The 17,038-nt window shown below is 38.2% G+C and overlaps 1 protein-coding gene and 2 pseudogenes across 2 annotated transcripts in view; all 3 read left to right on the top strand.

Annotated features, from left to right (window-relative positions):
* Nucleotides 1-4,925: 4,925 nt before the first annotated feature.
* LOC120605544 (uncharacterized) lies at nt 4,926-5,044 on the top strand (annotated as a pseudogene).
* A 1,206-nt stretch (nt 5,045-6,250) lies between these two features.
* LOC120605531 (NADH dehydrogenase [ubiquinone] 1 alpha subcomplex subunit 3-like) lies at nt 6,251-9,072 on the top strand (annotated as a pseudogene).
* Nucleotides 9,073-15,759: 6,687 nt separating this feature from the next.
* ZNF41 (zinc finger protein 41) overlaps nt 15,760-17,038 on the top strand; it is a 54,735-nt gene continuing 53,456 nt past the window's right edge. The window contains exon 1 of one of the 2 annotated variants that reach the window (XM_039866414.1): nt 15,760-15,996. In XM_039866414.1, coding sequence (XP_039722348.1) covers nt 15,775-15,996 — 222 coding nt within the window. In that variant the 5' untranslated portion in view covers nt 15,760-15,774. The remainder of the gene's footprint in view (nt 15,997-17,038) is intronic. The other variant, XM_039866415.1, reaches the window with a different exon arrangement.

The raw sequence follows: 17,038 nt of genomic DNA, 5'->3' as shown, positions 1-17,038 counted from the left end.
TTCTGAGATTTCTTGGCTCTATTCTCCCACTTTTAACTGGGCATTCTCTTTCCTTACTGAAGTAGGCTGAATAATGGCTTCTTAAGAGAAATCCATGTGTTAATCCCTGAAATCTGTATATGTTACCATATGGCAAAAAAAAGGACTTTGCAGATATGGTTAAGGATTCTGAGATGAGGAGATTATTCTGGATTATCCAGGTGGGCCCTAACTACAATAACGAGTGTCCTTATAAGGGAGAGGCAAAGGAAGATCACACAAATAGAAGGGAAGGAAATGTGATTACAAAGGAAGAGATTAGAGTGATGTGGCCATAAGCCAAGGAATGGTAGCAGCCAGTAGAAGCTAAATGAAGCAAGGAATGGATGCTCCCTTAAAGCTTCCAGAGAAAGTGCGGCCCTGCCAACATTTGATCTTGGCCCAGTGATTCTGATTTTGAACTTCTGGCCTCCAAAACTGTGAGAGAATAATTTCTATTGTGTTAAGCCACTAAGTTTATAGGAAACTACTGCAGAGTTTGTACCAGACATGGGGTGTTGCTGTAACAAATATCTAAAAATATGATGGCAGCTTTGGAATAAGGTAATTGGATAATAGGTAAAGGCAAAATGAATGTTGAGGAGCATTACAGAAAAAGCCTACATTGCCTAAAATAGATTGTCCATAGAAATATAGATTCTAAAGGTGCTGCTGATAAGGTCTCAGAAGAAGTGAGGAACATGGTAGAAAAAGTCTATATTGTTTTAGAGAATATATATGTCATTATAAACAGAATGTTAGTACAAATATGAGTGTTAAAGGTGCTGCTTATGAGGGCTCAGAAGGAAATGTGGAACATGTTATTAGAAACTGGAGGAAAGGTGATCTATGTCATATAGTGACAGAAAACTTAGCTTAATTTGTCCTACAGTTCTCTGAAAACAGAATTTGTAAGCAATAAACTTGGATATTTCGCTGAAGAGAGTTCCAGGCAAATCGTTGAAGATGCATCCTGGTTTCTCCTTTCTGCTTATAGGAAAATATGAGAGGAAAGAAATAAACTGAGGGAAGAATTGCTAAGCAAAAGGAACAGGATTTGATGATTTCAGAAATTCTTGGCCTATCCAAATTTCAAAAAGTGCGAAAATTAGGAGATTCACTATCAGAAAAGTGTGCTCTGGAGAGAAATCCAAAGGTATGGCCAAACAACCTTTTGCTAGTACTGAAGAGATTAGGTTTGTGATTTATAGATCCTCTCAACCTTCATAGCAGAAGCCAGGAATAGAGATGGGATTAATGAGTAAAGATCTGTGGAGGATCTTCTTGTCTAATGGTGTGAATTCCTGTGACATATAGGGAGTTTGCAAGGTTTTTGAGAATGTTATACCAGCAGAAACACTTGGACTAAAATGGACAGAGACAGGATAAAATGAAAGAAGGCTGTTGGACTCCTAAAATTCTGTAAGCAGAAGACAGGGTTATAAAACTACTCGGCTTCAAAGATGTGTTATCCTTCAAGAAAAAAAAAAGAATAACTCTAAGAGCAGAGTTTTGGGCCCATAGGGTAGATCTTCAAGCTACAAAGGATTATTCCCAAGCCTTGAAGCCTAATGGAATTTGCCCTGCTGGATTTGAAAATGGCTCAGTAACAATGACTTCTTTTTCCTTTCCATTTTCTCTTTTGGAATAGGAATGTCTGTAACTCTTATCCTATGCCTATCCCACCATTGTATTTTGGGAACTGATAACCTGTTTTCTGGTTTTACAAGTCCACAGATGAAGAGAGATTTTGCCCCAGGGTGGCATACTTAAAGTCTCACATGATTTACATGATAAGATTTGGGGCCTTTGAACTGATAATATTTATATGAAAATTTGGATGTGAGTGGATGCTATAAAGTGTTGACACTTTTGAGGATGTTGTGAAACGGTGAATGTATTTTGTATGTGAAATGGATGTCAATGTTTGGAATCCAGAGGGTGGACTGTGGTAGGTTGTACAATGGCTCCCCAAAAGATATACATGTGTTAAAGAGAGAGCAGAGAGATAACACAGACAGAGAAGAGACGACAATGTGACCACAGAGGCAGAGATTGAGGTGATGCAGCCATAAGACTAGGAATGCTGGCATCCTCTGGATGAAACATGGCCTTGCTGATACCTTGATTTCGGCACTTTGATAATGATTTCAGACTTTTTGCCTCCAGAACTCTAAGAGAGTAAATTTCCGTTGTTATAAGCCACCAATTTTGAGGTAATTCATTACAGCAGCCATAGTAAACAAATATATTTAGTCTCTATTGTCCTAATCTGCTCAATTTCTATTTCACCCCCAGAAGTTTCTCCTCAGTATAGATCTTTGTCCTAGAAGAAACCCCTAGTGAATCAGTGTATAGGAAATGATTAACTCAGCAGGTCTGGGTTGTCCAAACCTTGCACATTTCAAAGGAATGTTTGGCCTTTGCCCAGATCCTGGGATACTACTTCTAAGCCCTTGAAATATCCTGCTTGTTAACGAATGTCTTTGTTTACCTGAGTTCATGAGCGATGCCAGATAGTTTATTCTAAAACTGTGATTTATGGTGGGGACCTTGAGTCATGTAGTATCAGCTTGAACTTTGGAATAACTGAGTAACTAAGGTCAGCTATGCCCACGTGACTGACCTCAAATAAAAACTCTGCACATCAAGGTCCAGGTGAGCTTCCCTTGTTGGCAATACTTCATGTGTATTATCCTATATCTTGCTGGGAGAATTAAGCATTGGCCAGGTAACTCTACTGGGTGAAGAGAACTGGAAACTCGCTCCTGGTCGCTCCTGGACTCTGCCCTATGTACTCTTTTCCATTGCTGATTTAAATCACTCTCCTTTTGTTGTAATAAATTGTAACCATGATTATAACAGCTTTGCTAAGTTCTGTGAGTTCTTCTAGTGAATCACTGAACTTGAGGGTCATCTTGGGACCCCCAAGCATAGTCAATCTTAAGAGTTCATAGGAATTATACTGCTCTAGCCCCTTCAGACCTTACTTCAGACCCCATACACTTATTTATTACACATGGAGCAAAATATAGCTGCTGAATTCAGGTTGGCCTGGCATCCCTGTTGACTGTTTTGTCATTCTCCCATTCTCAGGTTTGTCAAATACCCCTTTCTTCCCTCTACATTTTCCTACACAGATAACTATACCATGCAGTTCTTGTAGCTATTGGTGACTTGTCCTTACCCACATGTATTTTGAGATTCTTGTATATTTCAGCTACCGATTGCTGTGTAAATAAACCATGCTGAAACTTAGTGGCTTAAAATAATAACCATTTTATTTTTCATGATCCTATGGGTCAGGAACTTGGGTAGGGTTCAGTGAGGATGGCTCATTTCTTCTCCACATGATGTCTGAGGTAGCTGGAAAGAGATTGGATCATCCAAGATGATTTCATCATAAGATTGGGACCACCACGATAGTTGTCATTTGGGGCCTTAGTTCTCATGCACATGGCTGCTTTTTAAAATGGTGTCTCATTTTTCAGGGCCTCTGTCTTCAGAAGGGTATCATGGGCTTTATTACAGGGTGTCTAAAGCAGAAGGCCTTTTAAAGCCTGGGCACAGAAGTCCCAGAATGCCATTTCTACTGCATTTTATTGGTGAAACAGAACATAAAGCCAGCCCAGACACAAAGAGTGACAATATACATTACACATCTCAATGGGAGGAGTGGCAAGCACAAACAGAATGGAAATATTATTGGCAGCCATATCTATAGAAAATCTACCATACTGGGAGATACTGTTCCTTAGTTTCATTACGAAGGTTGTCCATGGGTTTTGACTTTGCTATTTGGTTGCTCTGTCTGTTTGTATGTTGGCATGAAGAGATATCAAAAAAACTGCTCTGTCTTCCACCTCAAAACAGCTGCTTATACATTCTTCTCTAGTGCACGTGGAACATTCTCAAGAATTGACCACATACTGGGACACAGAGATAGCCTCAACAAATATAAGAGGGTTGAAATCATACCAACCCTATTCTCTGATCATAATGCTTTGAAACTAGAGATCAACTGCAGAAAAAAATCAGGAAGAACCACAAATACATGGAGATTAAACAACATGCTACTGAAGAATAACTGGGTCAGAGAAGAAATAAAAACAGAGATCAAGAGATACATAGAAACAAATGTTAATGATAGTACAACATAAAACTTTTGAGACACAGCAAAAGTGGTCATAAGAAGAAAGTTCATAACATTACAGGCCTATTTCCAAAAACAAGAATGAGCCCAAATAAACAACCTAACGCTTCATCTTAAAAAACTAGAAAAGGAAGAACAAATGAAGCCTAAAGTCAGCAGAAGGAAAGAAATAATCAAAATTAGAGCAGAAATAAATGAAATTGAAAACAAGACAAAACAAAAAACAGTAGAAAAAAATAAATGCAACAAAGAACTGGTTCTTTGAGAAGGTTAATAAAATTGACAAATCCCTGGCTAAAGTCACTAAAGAAAAAAGAGAAAAGACACAAATAAACATAATCGGGGATGAAAGAGGAGAAGTTATGACTGACATCATGAAAATGCAAAGGATCATACAAGAATATTATGAAAAAGTATATAACACCAAATTTAACAATCTAGAAGAATGGACCTCTACTTAGAAAAATACAACCTTCCTAGACTGAAACAAGAAGAACTGAAAAATCTAAATAGAACAATCTGCAGTATGGAAATTGAAGCAATCATCAAAAACCTACCAAAAAGTAAAAGTCCAGGACCAGAAGGCTTCACCAGTGAATTCTACCGCACATTCAAAGAATATTTAATACTTATTCTCCTCAAACTCTCCCAAAAAATCGAAGAAGAGGCAATACTTCTCACGCTTTTTATGAGGTCAATATTACCCTGATACCAAAACATGGTAAAGATAACACACAAAAAACACAAAATTACAGTCTACGGTCATGCCATCCTGAACAAGCTCGATCCCATCTGATCTTGGAAGCTAAGCAGGGTCGGGCCTGGTTAGTACTTGGATGGGAGACTACCTAGGAAGACCAGGTGCTGTAGGTATAAAAAATAAAAAATAAGGGATTGTAAGCTGACAACGTCCTTTCAATCTGTTAGGTCAACCAAGGATTGCCTTGCTTATATATATAAAAAAAAAAAGAAGAAAAAAAACTACAGACCAATATATCTCATGAACACAGATGCAAAAATTCTAAATAAGATTCTAGCAAACCGAAAACAGCAACATATTAAAAGGATTATACACCACGATCAAGTGGGCTTCATCCCAGAGGCACAGGGATGGTTCAAATATGCAAATCGATTAATGTGAGACACCACATAAACAAATTAAAAAATAAGAATCATATGATCATATCAATAGATGCAGAAAAAGCCTTCGACAAGATACAGCATTCATTTATGATCAAAACACTTAATAAAATTGGTATAGAATGAAAGTACCTTAACATAATAAAGGCCATCTATGACAAACCCTCAGCCAACATTATACTTAATGGTGAAAAACTAAAAACCTTCCCTCTAAGATCAGGAACAAGGCAAGGCTGTCCACTATCATCACTGTTATTCAGTATAACATTGGAGGTCCTAGTGAGTGCAGTCAGACAAGAGAAAGTTATAAAAGTTATAAAGAGAAAGTTATAAAAAGTTATAAAATAGGGAAAGAAGAAGTCAAACTGTCACTATTTGTGGATGACATGATTCTCTATGTAGAAAACCCTAAAGACTCCACAAGAACACTACTAGAAACAATAAGCAAATACAGTAAAGTTTCTGGATACAAAATCAACATTCAAAAATTGATAGCATTCTTATACTCTAATAATGAAGTGTTAGAAAAAGAAGTGGAAAAAATAATTCCTTTTGCAATTGCAACAAAAAAAAATTAAATACCTAGGAATAAATCTAACAAAACATGTGAAGGACCTATATAATGAAAAGTATAAGACCTTATTAAAAGAAATTGAAGCAGATACAAAGAAATGGAAAGATATTTTGTGTTCCTGGGTTGGAAGAATCAATATAGTTAAAAAGACCATATTACCTAAAGCATTATACAGATTTAATGCAATCCCCATCAAAATCCCATCGGCATTTTTTAAAGAAATAGAACAGAAAATCATCAGATTTGTATGGAAGCACAAGAGACCCCAAATTGCCAAAGCCATCCTGAGAAAAAAAGAACGAGGCTGGAGGCATCATTCTGCCCGACTTCAAATTATACTACAAAGTGACAGTAATCAAAACGGCATGGTATTAGCAGAAAAACGGACATACGGTCCAGTGGTACAGAATCAAGAGTCCAGAAGTAAATCCGTATATATATATATGAGCAAATGATTTTTGACAAAAAATCCAAAAACGTACAGTGGAGAACGGAAAGCCTCTTCAATAAAGGGTTTTGGGAAAACTGGAAAGCCACCTGCAAAAGAATGAAACTAGACTGTTGTCTATCACCACACACCACAATTAATTCAAATGGATTAAGGACTTGAATATAAGACCTGAAACAATAAAATGCATAGAAGAAAACATAGGAGCAAAACTCAAGGACCTTGGACTTAAAGAGAATTTTATGAATTTGATCTCAAAAGCGAGGGAAGTAAAAGCTAAAATAAATGAATATGACTACATCAAACTAAAAAGCTTCTGCTCAGCTAACGAAATCATCAACAAGGTAAAGAGACAACCATCTGAATGGGAAAATATATTTGCAGTCAATGCCTCCAATAAGGGCCTAATATCCAAAATATACAAAGAACTCATACAACTCAGTAACCAAAAAAAAAAAAAAATCGAGTCAAAAACTGTGCAGAGGACCTAAACAGACACTTCTCCCTAGAGGACATACAAATGGCCAATAAATATTTGAAAAGATGCTCAACATTGCTAGCTATTAAGGAAATGCAAATCAAAACCACAATCAGATACCATCTCACACCTGTTAGAATAGCTATAATCAACAAGACAAGTAATAACAAATGTTGGAGAGAATGTGGAGAAAAAGGAACCCTCATATACTGCTGGTGGGACCGCAAATTGGTACAGCCACTATGGAAAACAGTATGGAGGTTCCTCAAAAAACTAAGAATTGATCTACCAGATGATCCAGCAATCCCTCTACTGGGTATTTACTCCAAAGACTTGAAAACCCTTATCCAAAAAGTATTTGCACACCGATGTCCATAGCAGCATTATTCACAGTGGCCAGGACATGGAAACAACTGAAGTGCCCTACAGTAAATGACTGGATAAAAAAGCTGGGGTACATATATATAATGGAATATTACTCAGCCATAAGAAGAGATGAAATACTGCCGTTTACGACAACATGGATGGACTTCAAGATAATCATGCTAAGCGAAATAAGCCAGACAGAAAAAGTTGAAAATCACATGATATCACTTATATGTGGGATAGAAACCTAAAAACAACAAATGAACAGGACAAACAAACAGAGACTCATGGACATGGACTATAGACTAGTGGTTACCAGAGGGTAGGAGGAAGCGGGGATAGGGGAGGTAAATGGGGTAAAGAGGGTCATATAAGTGGTGATAGAAAGAAATGTAACTACAGGAGGTGAAGACACAGTGTAAATACATATATGCCTTACTATTAAAGTGTACAAATGAAACTCATTGGATCTTGTTAGCCAATGTTACCATAATAAATAAATAAATAAATTAATTAATTAATTTAAAAGATTCATAAAAAAAACCCTGCCGTGCTGCCACCATATTCCCAATATCCCTTCTAATTTTTAAAAAGTTATCTCAAAAAGAACACATATTTAGGATGAGGGTAGAATATAGTAAAAACATTCTAAATGGTTCATTCTGCTGAGAAGTTTGGAGTAAATGCAAATAACCCATTGTGTGTGTGTGTGTATGTGTGTGTATGTTTAATCTACCAATAGAGAAAATCTGAATATCTGAATCATGTTCATTAGTAATGGACGGATAATCTCGCACAGAACTGATAAGCAGAGTTGAACTTCGAAATTACTAAAAGAGAGAGAAGGAGAATGAACAGAATCTTGACAGACACCAAATGTAAAAAAATTAAAAAGGAACGAACAACAAAGTCGAAAAGAGGTAATATTTCAATGGAAGACACAAAATCAGGCATATTATTAACAAATGAAATTGACTGGGTTCTATAAGAGATTGTGAAATTGAGCTAAAAACAAAATGTGTGTTATTTACAAAAAGCACATTTAAAATAAAGAAGCAAAACGAAACACTATGTTAAGCTATATCGGGTAAATGTAAGCAGAACATAAGCAGGTCTGATGATATAAGTATCAAATTAAAATCCAAGGCCAAAAGCATTCAATAGATAAAAAAGAGACATTATATAATAATAAAGTATACATTAGATAAAGATATATATGTATAAACTTTTACACGAACACAAATAACACCACCAAAAATTCATAGAAATATAACAAAACCTTAAAAATCATAACTTATAATGGAAGATTATACTTCTTTCATAATATGATGGATCAAGTTAACAAAAACAATTAAGGGTAAAGATATGAAAATTATAATCATTAAGCTACATTTAATAGACATAAAAAGAATTTTGTATCTTAGAAGCAGACTATATAATCTCTACTTCTATGTCTGCATCATTAAAAAAACATTCAATTGTCTAACTTCGTTTCAGAGAAATGATTGATACATTTTTTAAAGTAGGGCTTTAACAAATCACCTTCTCTGATAAGATCCAATAAAAACAGAAATAAATTTAAAACTACCAAAATATCTTAACTAGTTGGAAATTAAAATAAACTTTCCTGGCTTGCTGCCGAAGCTGCTAAGACAAAGATAGACTCACTGCCTTCTTCAAGAACGCCTGAGCCAGGGAGCCCATGCTGGTCACATCCTTCACCATCAGGAGCCTTGCTATAATTCTGCCCCTACACCAAATACACCTCCATGATCAACCAGGTCACACCGTACAACTACCCAATACCCTTCTGAGATGATGGGAACATTCCTGGCGTGCCCAGCCACACCCAGGACGCCAAGGGCCTAAAATCGGAGTGGCTGAAGAAACTGTGAGCAGCTTTTTTGACAGGGAGGAAGCTCCTTCCCCTGTAGCCCACAATAAAAATGTGAACACCAAAAAAGAAAAGAAACACTTTCCTAAGTAAATTGGGAGTAAATGGTCTATGTCAGCAGTCTCTAACCTTTTTGGCATGTGAAAGACAATTTTTCATAGAAGACAATTATTCATAGAAGACAATTTTTCCACAGACCTGGTAGAGATGGATGGTTTTGGGATGATTCAAGCGCAATACATTTATTGTGCACTTTATTTCTGTAATCATTACATTGTAATATATAGTGAAATAATTATACAACTCACCATAATGCAGAATCAGTAGGAGCCCTGAGCTTGTTTTCCTGAAACTAGATGGTCCCATCTGGGGGTGATGGGAGACAGTGACACCTGAAGTGTGTTGCTTATGTCCAGTCTACTCCATGATCTCGTTTTGGTTGCTGTCACTGCAGAAAACCCTGCTTCACAAAGATAGGATGTTTGAAATGGAAGCAGGCTTTTCTATGCATTTGTGGCAATCTCAGGATATTCCACCTTGACTTTAGTCCAGAATATATGGAGATTTGAAGTTGTCTCAAACATACTTTTAAGGCCACCATCATTTGTGATCTCAAGCAATTGATCCTGTTCTAGCACAGGCAAAGTTGATTCACCTGGCTTACTCACAAATGGGTCACAGATCCATTCCTTCCCAGTTCGGGGGGTCTTTTGCGGTTGGGAAGTAATGCTCAAACTCTTTTGAAAACCGAGATAGGTGATCATGCACCAGCTGAGAGAAAGAAGGCCCTGGCTCAGTCTCTTTCAAAATCTCTACTAATGTTTGAAATGTCAAAAATCCCAAAGTTTACTCATTGCCCCAATAATTCCAGTTTGACTTTGAATATAGCCACTTTATCTGCCGACTTGAACAGAGTTGTTCTCCCCTGAAGTGACAGATTGAGTTGGTTAAGCAGGTCAGATATTTCACACAAGTCAGCTAGTTCTGCGACCCATTCTGTGTCACTGAAATGTGCTGCCAGTGGTGATTGTTTTTCTAAAATAAATCTCTGGAGAGCCTCATAACTCAAAAACTCTGGCCAGTGATCTGCCTTTAGAAAGCCTTCTCACTTCTGTGTAGGAGAGAGGACGTGTGTGCTCTGAGTCCATCTCCTCACAGAGCTGCATGAACAGATGTGAGTTAAGGGCATGTACTTTAATGTGGTTGATAATTTTAATTACATCCTGCAAAACGTTAAGTTCAGGTGACATTTTTCGGCTAGCCAGCATTTCTCTATGTATGACACAGTGTGTAGACTCACATTCAGAAGCGACCTCTTTGACATGAGTAGTGAAACCAGAAAGCCGTCCATTCATAACAACTGCTCCATCCATGCATATACTGACACAGAATGACCAATTCAGTTTTCCTGATATGTAATCATTCAAAGACTTGAATAATTCTGCAGTTGTGGTGTTGGTTGGCAACAAAAGTACACATAACATATCCTTACACACATCTTCCTGAAAAATATATCACAAAAACAAGCATTATTGCCTTGTCAATGTTGGTAGACTCGTCAGCCTGGATTGCATACCATAGTGACTCATTCATTCTCTCTAACCATTATGCCTCAATATCCTCTGCTATTTCATCAATTCATCTAGTTATGGTGCTAGCCAAAAGAGGAACATGTGCCACCTTTTGAACCACAGCCTCTCCTAAAAGTTCACGACAAATGTCCTTAGCATCAGGCAGGGTCAACTCTTCACCAATAGTAAAGGGCTTCTTGGCTTTAGCAATGTGGTTAGTCACTAAGAATGATGCTCTTAGGCAGACACATTTGATGAAGTTGTGGTCTTCAATAATTGCTTCTGTTCTTCATGTTCACTTTTTTTTTCTTTTGAAAAATTCCAAAGGCTTGTCTTTTAATGCAAGGTGCTTGGTCTCCATGTGGTGAAGCCATTTTGAAGGTTTCATGGCTTTGTTGGATAGCTGGTCACCATGTATTATACAAAGTGGGCTTGGAGAATGTGAATCACTTGATGCAATGAACCTATAAGTAGGACCCTTTGTATTTTCTTTTAAATATAGCTTTCTTTTTGTTGACAGTCTTAGAGTCTTCTCTTGTCTCACCATTGGGCCTTTCCCTCTTTTCAAAGAAGTTCTCCAGTGACGTTTGTTTTTTTACTCATTTTGGCTATGATAAGCTTGTGGGCTTACCAAAACTGTGACTGAGACAAGTGCGCAGTGCGAGAAAGAGGAAGTAGTAAATAAAATGATGGGCAGATCATGCATGGACTAAAATGAATGTCAGATTCTGACTTAAAAACCTGCCACCATATTCAGCTTAATTGTCACTTGCCACTCACTGATAAGATTTGGATATGAGTCTGCAAGCAATTGATTTATTATGGTTTCCATGCAGTCAAACCTCTCTGCTAACATTAATCTGTATTTGTAGTTGCTACCCTGCATGAGCATCACTTCCTCAGCTCCACCTCAGATCATCAGGCATTAGATTCTTATAAGGAGCATGCAACCTAGATCCCTTGCATGCGCATGCGCAGTTCACAACAGAGTTCGCGCTCCTATGAGAATCTAATGCCTGATAATCTGAGGTAGAGCTGAGGTGGTGATGCTAGCGCTAGGGAGCTGCTGCAAATACAGATGAATCTTCATTCTCTCTACCACCATTCACCTCCTGCTGTGCGGCCGGTTCCTAACAGGCCACAGACCCATACTGGTCTGAGGCCCGGGGGTTGGGGACCCCTGATCTATGTTATATAAAGTCTACCAGTCTATAGAGAAAGAAGGAAATTTCCCAATTTATTTTATAAAAGAATAACCTTAATATCAAAACTGAAATATATTGCTCAAGAATGAAGATAACTAGAGACAATCTTTTACGAACATGGATAAAATTTTCTAAATAAAATATCCAGCTGTGTCTCAAGAAAAAAATTCGCCATAACCATTAAGATGATTCCAGGATTGCTAGTATGGTTTATTATTTGTAAATCAATCGACATAATTCATTGTGTCAATACTTTAGAAAAGACACATAATGCTATTAATATAAAATGTAAGATATAATTCAGTAGCCATTATATTCATAATATAAACCCAAAAAAGCAACTTAAGAAACTACTTAAGAAACTACTTAAAATTGCCAAAACTATTTTCCAAAAATTGCCAGAAAACTTTATACTAAATGGTAAAATGTTTAAATCATTTCCCTTAAAATTGGCAACAAGATAGGGATGCTCGACTTGCAAATTCATGTGTGGGGTTTTTTGTATGCTGAAAGAGATGACCTGAAGACTTGATATTACAAAGAATTTTAGTGATCTATTAGAAATGTACTTAATGGTAAGACTCAGTTAATACATTATTAAAAGGTTAAATTCTAATTGTATGTCATCAATATCCACTGTAATTTTTGTCAATATTTTGCCTAATGGAAAGTGCATTTTACATCAGGTCAGTATATAAACAAACCTGTATTTGAAAAAAATGATAGGGATGCTCACTATCACATCTATTACTCAACACTATTTTGAAGGCTCTATCTCAGCATTGTCCAATACGACTTTCCACGATGATAGAAATGTTTTATATTTAGTGCCATCCAATACAGTAGCCACTAACCATATGTGTCTATTGAGCACTTTTTTGTTTTAGTTTAAGTAAATTTAAATTTCAATAGTCACAGAAGTTTAGTGCCTACTGTCTAGGACAGCTAATACAGTGAAAATAAAAGAAAAAATCACATCAAATATTGGATAAAAGAGAGAATATTATCTATATCCGATATAATTGTACAATTATAAAACCTGAGATAGTATACTAGGAAGCTACCAGAATTGGTGGGTAGTTTTGATAAAGACCTGGATACAAGATACAATTATAAAAATAGACACTTTCTCCCTATACTAGCAGTAAGCAGATAGGATTAGCAAAAATAAGTCTTAACGATGACAACAAAATTATTATAAATATCTAAAAATAAGTTTTATAATGAAAGAAAATGGACTTACAAGAAGACTAAAATATCTCATGTATATAATACAAGGTATGATCAAACAGAGACACAGGCTTATCAGATACAAAGGTTTATTATAATAAAAAGCATTAATTCTCCCCCAAGCTATTATATTAATATAACACAATTCAAATCAAAATCACAATAGTTTTGTTTTGTTGGGGTTTTGCGGGGGGAGGCGGAGGACAGCATTCATTTTGAAACTTGATAAAATGATTTTACTCTTGAGTTCCTAGAAAAATAAATTTGCAAGAACAAAAATCCTTTGAAATCAGATTACAGAGACAAAATAGAGTTCAGATAAAGCAAAATATGTTTGTGACCTTATATGATAGAAGTAATATTTAATTCAGTGGCTACAGGGCAGTGTGTTCCATAAACAGTCTCAATTGATAATTAATTCTACCTGAGCCCTGTGACCCTGGTAAATATTAAAGGTTAAGAAATCTCCTTACTTTTTTGTGTTCCATAAAATGGATTACTGCAAAGAACTCCCCTTCTGTATGACTTAGATAGGACTCATGGATATACCCTAGTTTACCTATGACAAGGTTAGACACAGACCCTCCAAATTCCCATTCTTTGCTTCATAAACACTGACTAATTGGAACAAAATGCCTGTTAGCCAAACTTTAGTCAGGCTTCTCTCTTTCCTACAGGCTCCTGAACTCTGCTCCCAAGCCTGAGCAAGCACACACACACACACACACACACACAATGTGGAAGGTACACCCCTTCTCAACTTTTCCTGAGAATATTGATGGGTCAGACCATCGGTCATTCCGGCTGCTTGTGCAGCTTCTCTTCCGGCTGGCCAGATTCTGCTTATCTCAGCTTTAATGCCTCCTCCATACCCCTATGTGTGTGGTAGTGTGTGTGTGTGTTGATATTGTGTGTGTGATGTAGTCCTCTTTTCAAGTTTGATTATGAGATGCTTGCAGATTTCTGAGATGGGAGCTTTCTCTCTATTGCAATAGTCTTTCTTTCTAATTAGTCTCTCCCTATCTACATTGGGATTTGTTTTTATTTGACACAGCAAAAACAAAGCTTGACCTTGACCTTACGCCATACACCAGAGTAAATTCCAACTAGATTAAAGGTTCAACTACAAAAATACAATAAAAAAGAAATAAATGTTAAGACGATCTTTCTAGGACTACCTGAAATGGGGAAGGATGACCATGCCAGACAAAAGATACAGAAGCCAGAAAAGAAAGCTTAGACTTTTCCAGTGAGAGAATGCATTTTTCTAATTGCAGATAAAGGACATGTATCAATGCAAAGGACAAAAAGAATTGGGGGGAAATATTGTAATGTAACTAACAGAGGGTTAATATTCCTAATGTACAAAGACCTTCTAAAAATTGATAAGAAAAAGACAAATCACTCCAAAGAAAATTGGACAAAGGATTTGAAGATTGGCAGAAGAGAAAATTGAAATGGTCAACAAACAGAAAAATATCCACAGTTGCACAAGTAGTCAGGAAAATGCAAATTAAAGCAGTTCGATACTGCTAGCTCTCGGATTGGCAAAAATTAAAGAGAGCATCAACATCCAGTGCTAGAGGAGATTTGCCTTAATGAACTCATAATTTCCTGGAAGGAGTAGGAAACGCTATAATCTTTGAGGGTAAGTGATTTGGTTGTATCTATTCAACAATAAAATACCCTTACCTGCATTTAATAATAAAATTTCAAAATATAGGAAGCAAAACTTGACTGGTGCCATGAAAATTTCATCAGTCAGACCCCCACTGATCATTCCCCTGCTTGTGCAGTTTCTCTGCCACAGATTCTTCTTATCTCAGCTTGCCTCCTCCTTACCCTATATAATATGTATATATATAAAAGGTCCTAACTTATCAACAATACACTGAGAGAATCTCTCCTCAGTAAACCATAGAGCAAGCAGAAGAAAATAATCAAGAAGTGTATACACATTTCAAAGGGCCCAACTAACAAGTTTGAACCAATAAACACATACACTAAACCCAACGGCTGAAATACAGTCTTTTCAACCAAAAAATGAAACATTTTTGAAACCTGGGCCGGTACTTGAGCCTTAAGGCAAGTTTCAACAAATTTTGAAGACTCAACACTATTCAGACAACATTCTCAGAGTACAGTGCAATTAGGTTAGAAATCAGTAACGTCGGATTAGAAATAGTGTGAAGAAGTGTAAAAATTTATGTACTCACTCTTGATCCTTTCTTTGAGTCATTAATTCTGAGAACAGGATGCATCTGAGGTGGGCCAAATCACGAACTGCTCCTTTTGGTCAGCATTTCAACACCTGTGGAGCAAAGCCCACCAAACGTGCAATTGGCATTCAGATGCTTTTGTTTCCTTTCCCTATAAAACTCCTCTCCTATATAAAATTCCTCATGCTCCGGGGGACACTGCGCTGGGCTGTTGTCCCCGTCGCTGCAGGCTAAATAAAGTACCCATTCATTCCCTTGCTCTTTGGGTCTCCGAGAATTTTTGCAAGTTCGATAATGAACTTCTAAGTAATTCATGGGTCAGAAGGGGAAGAAAGCATTTAAGCATTTGAAATCGAACACTAATGAAAATAAAACTTGGATCTTTAGAAGAGAACTTTGTAGCCTTAATGCTTATATAAGAAAAACAGGAAGGTTGATTACTAGATTTTTAAAAATTGGATGGCATGCCCCACTACCGATGTCGCAGCCCCCAGTTACTCTTTCCACAGATACTTGGTGTCTGGCGCTCCATCACCTCAGCTCCCCGCGCCCAGAGTGGTTAAACTCTCGCAGCAGGCGACTTCCGTTTCCTGGCCTAAATCTGACACGTACTATTCCTCTGTGGCAACGACCCAGGGTCGGTGACAGCAGAGGAGCCGGGCGATGCCCTCAGCGGACGGATGGAGAGAGGCGCGGTCAGGTGGGCATGAAGCGGCAGCGCCCTGGGCTCTGAGGCCGCCAGCCGAACAGGGACCTTTCGGTCCTCCAGCAGTGGGGCCGGGAAGCCGCCAGGGCGGGGGCGGTCTGATTTCTAGGCGGGCCGCTCGGAGTTGTTCAGGTGGGATGGGGTCGGGGCTAGCGATGGGTGAAGCAGCAGCAGCAGCAGCAGCCCCCGGGAATACGGCTGAGGGCCCGGCCCCTGCGTCCTGAGAAGGGACAATGCCCCGCCTGCGCCTCCGAGGCTGCTGGGGAGGGTGCGGCAGAAGTCCGGGTGGCACAACCCGCGGTTTGGCCCTATCCGCTACAGAGAAGTCTCACAGGCAGAGATCTGGTCGGAGACCACGGGCTCCTTGACAGAAATGACCACCCTTCCAAGATGGCGACTCCTAAAGAGACACTCCCAAGGGGACAGCCATATTACTTGCTTGACAAAGCAACTAAAGAAAATGTGAAAAAAAATCTCCCTAGAATTACCCCACAACACGCACACACGCACACACACTAACATAACTAAGTGCAGGGGTGTAATTCAAAAAACTGCAGGCACTAGAGAGGCGACACTGGTCAAGCCTGAGGCGACACTGAGCATGTACAGGATGAGGTCCAGAAACCGAAGAGTCCCTCGGAGGCTCTTTCAGCACTTAGGGCTCCCAGCCTGAGTTTAACCGGGGCGGCGATTTAGGGCCAGAAAAGCATTGACATAATTATGGGGTATTATGACATGGATTTCGTACTTAGTGATGATACTCTTTAGGGTGAGTGAAGGGGCTTCTCTGGGTTCACTTAGAAGGTGCGTAGAGTGAGTGATAGGTTTATGGGTGAGTGATGGGGTCAGTGGGGGAAAGTAATGGGTAGTCAGTGGGATGAATGATGGAGAGATGAGTGATGGGGGGATGAATGAGTGATTGGAGAGTCAATGGGGTAAATGCTATAGAGTTTGTGGTATAAGTGATGGTGAACTATAGGGTGAGTATTGGGGATCTATAGGATCAGTCATGCTGGGTTTATAGGATGATATATGT

The sequence above is a fragment of the Pteropus medius genome, unplaced genomic scaffold (genome assembly GCF_902729225.1).
Source record: "Pteropus medius unplaced genomic scaffold, Ma_sr-lr_union100, whole genome shotgun sequence".
Classification (NCBI taxonomy): Eukaryota; Metazoa; Chordata; class Mammalia; order Chiroptera; family Pteropodidae; genus Pteropus; species Pteropus medius.
The sequence above is the reverse complement of the archived record's forward strand: the minus strand, read 5'-3'. Positions and strand labels throughout refer to the sequence as shown.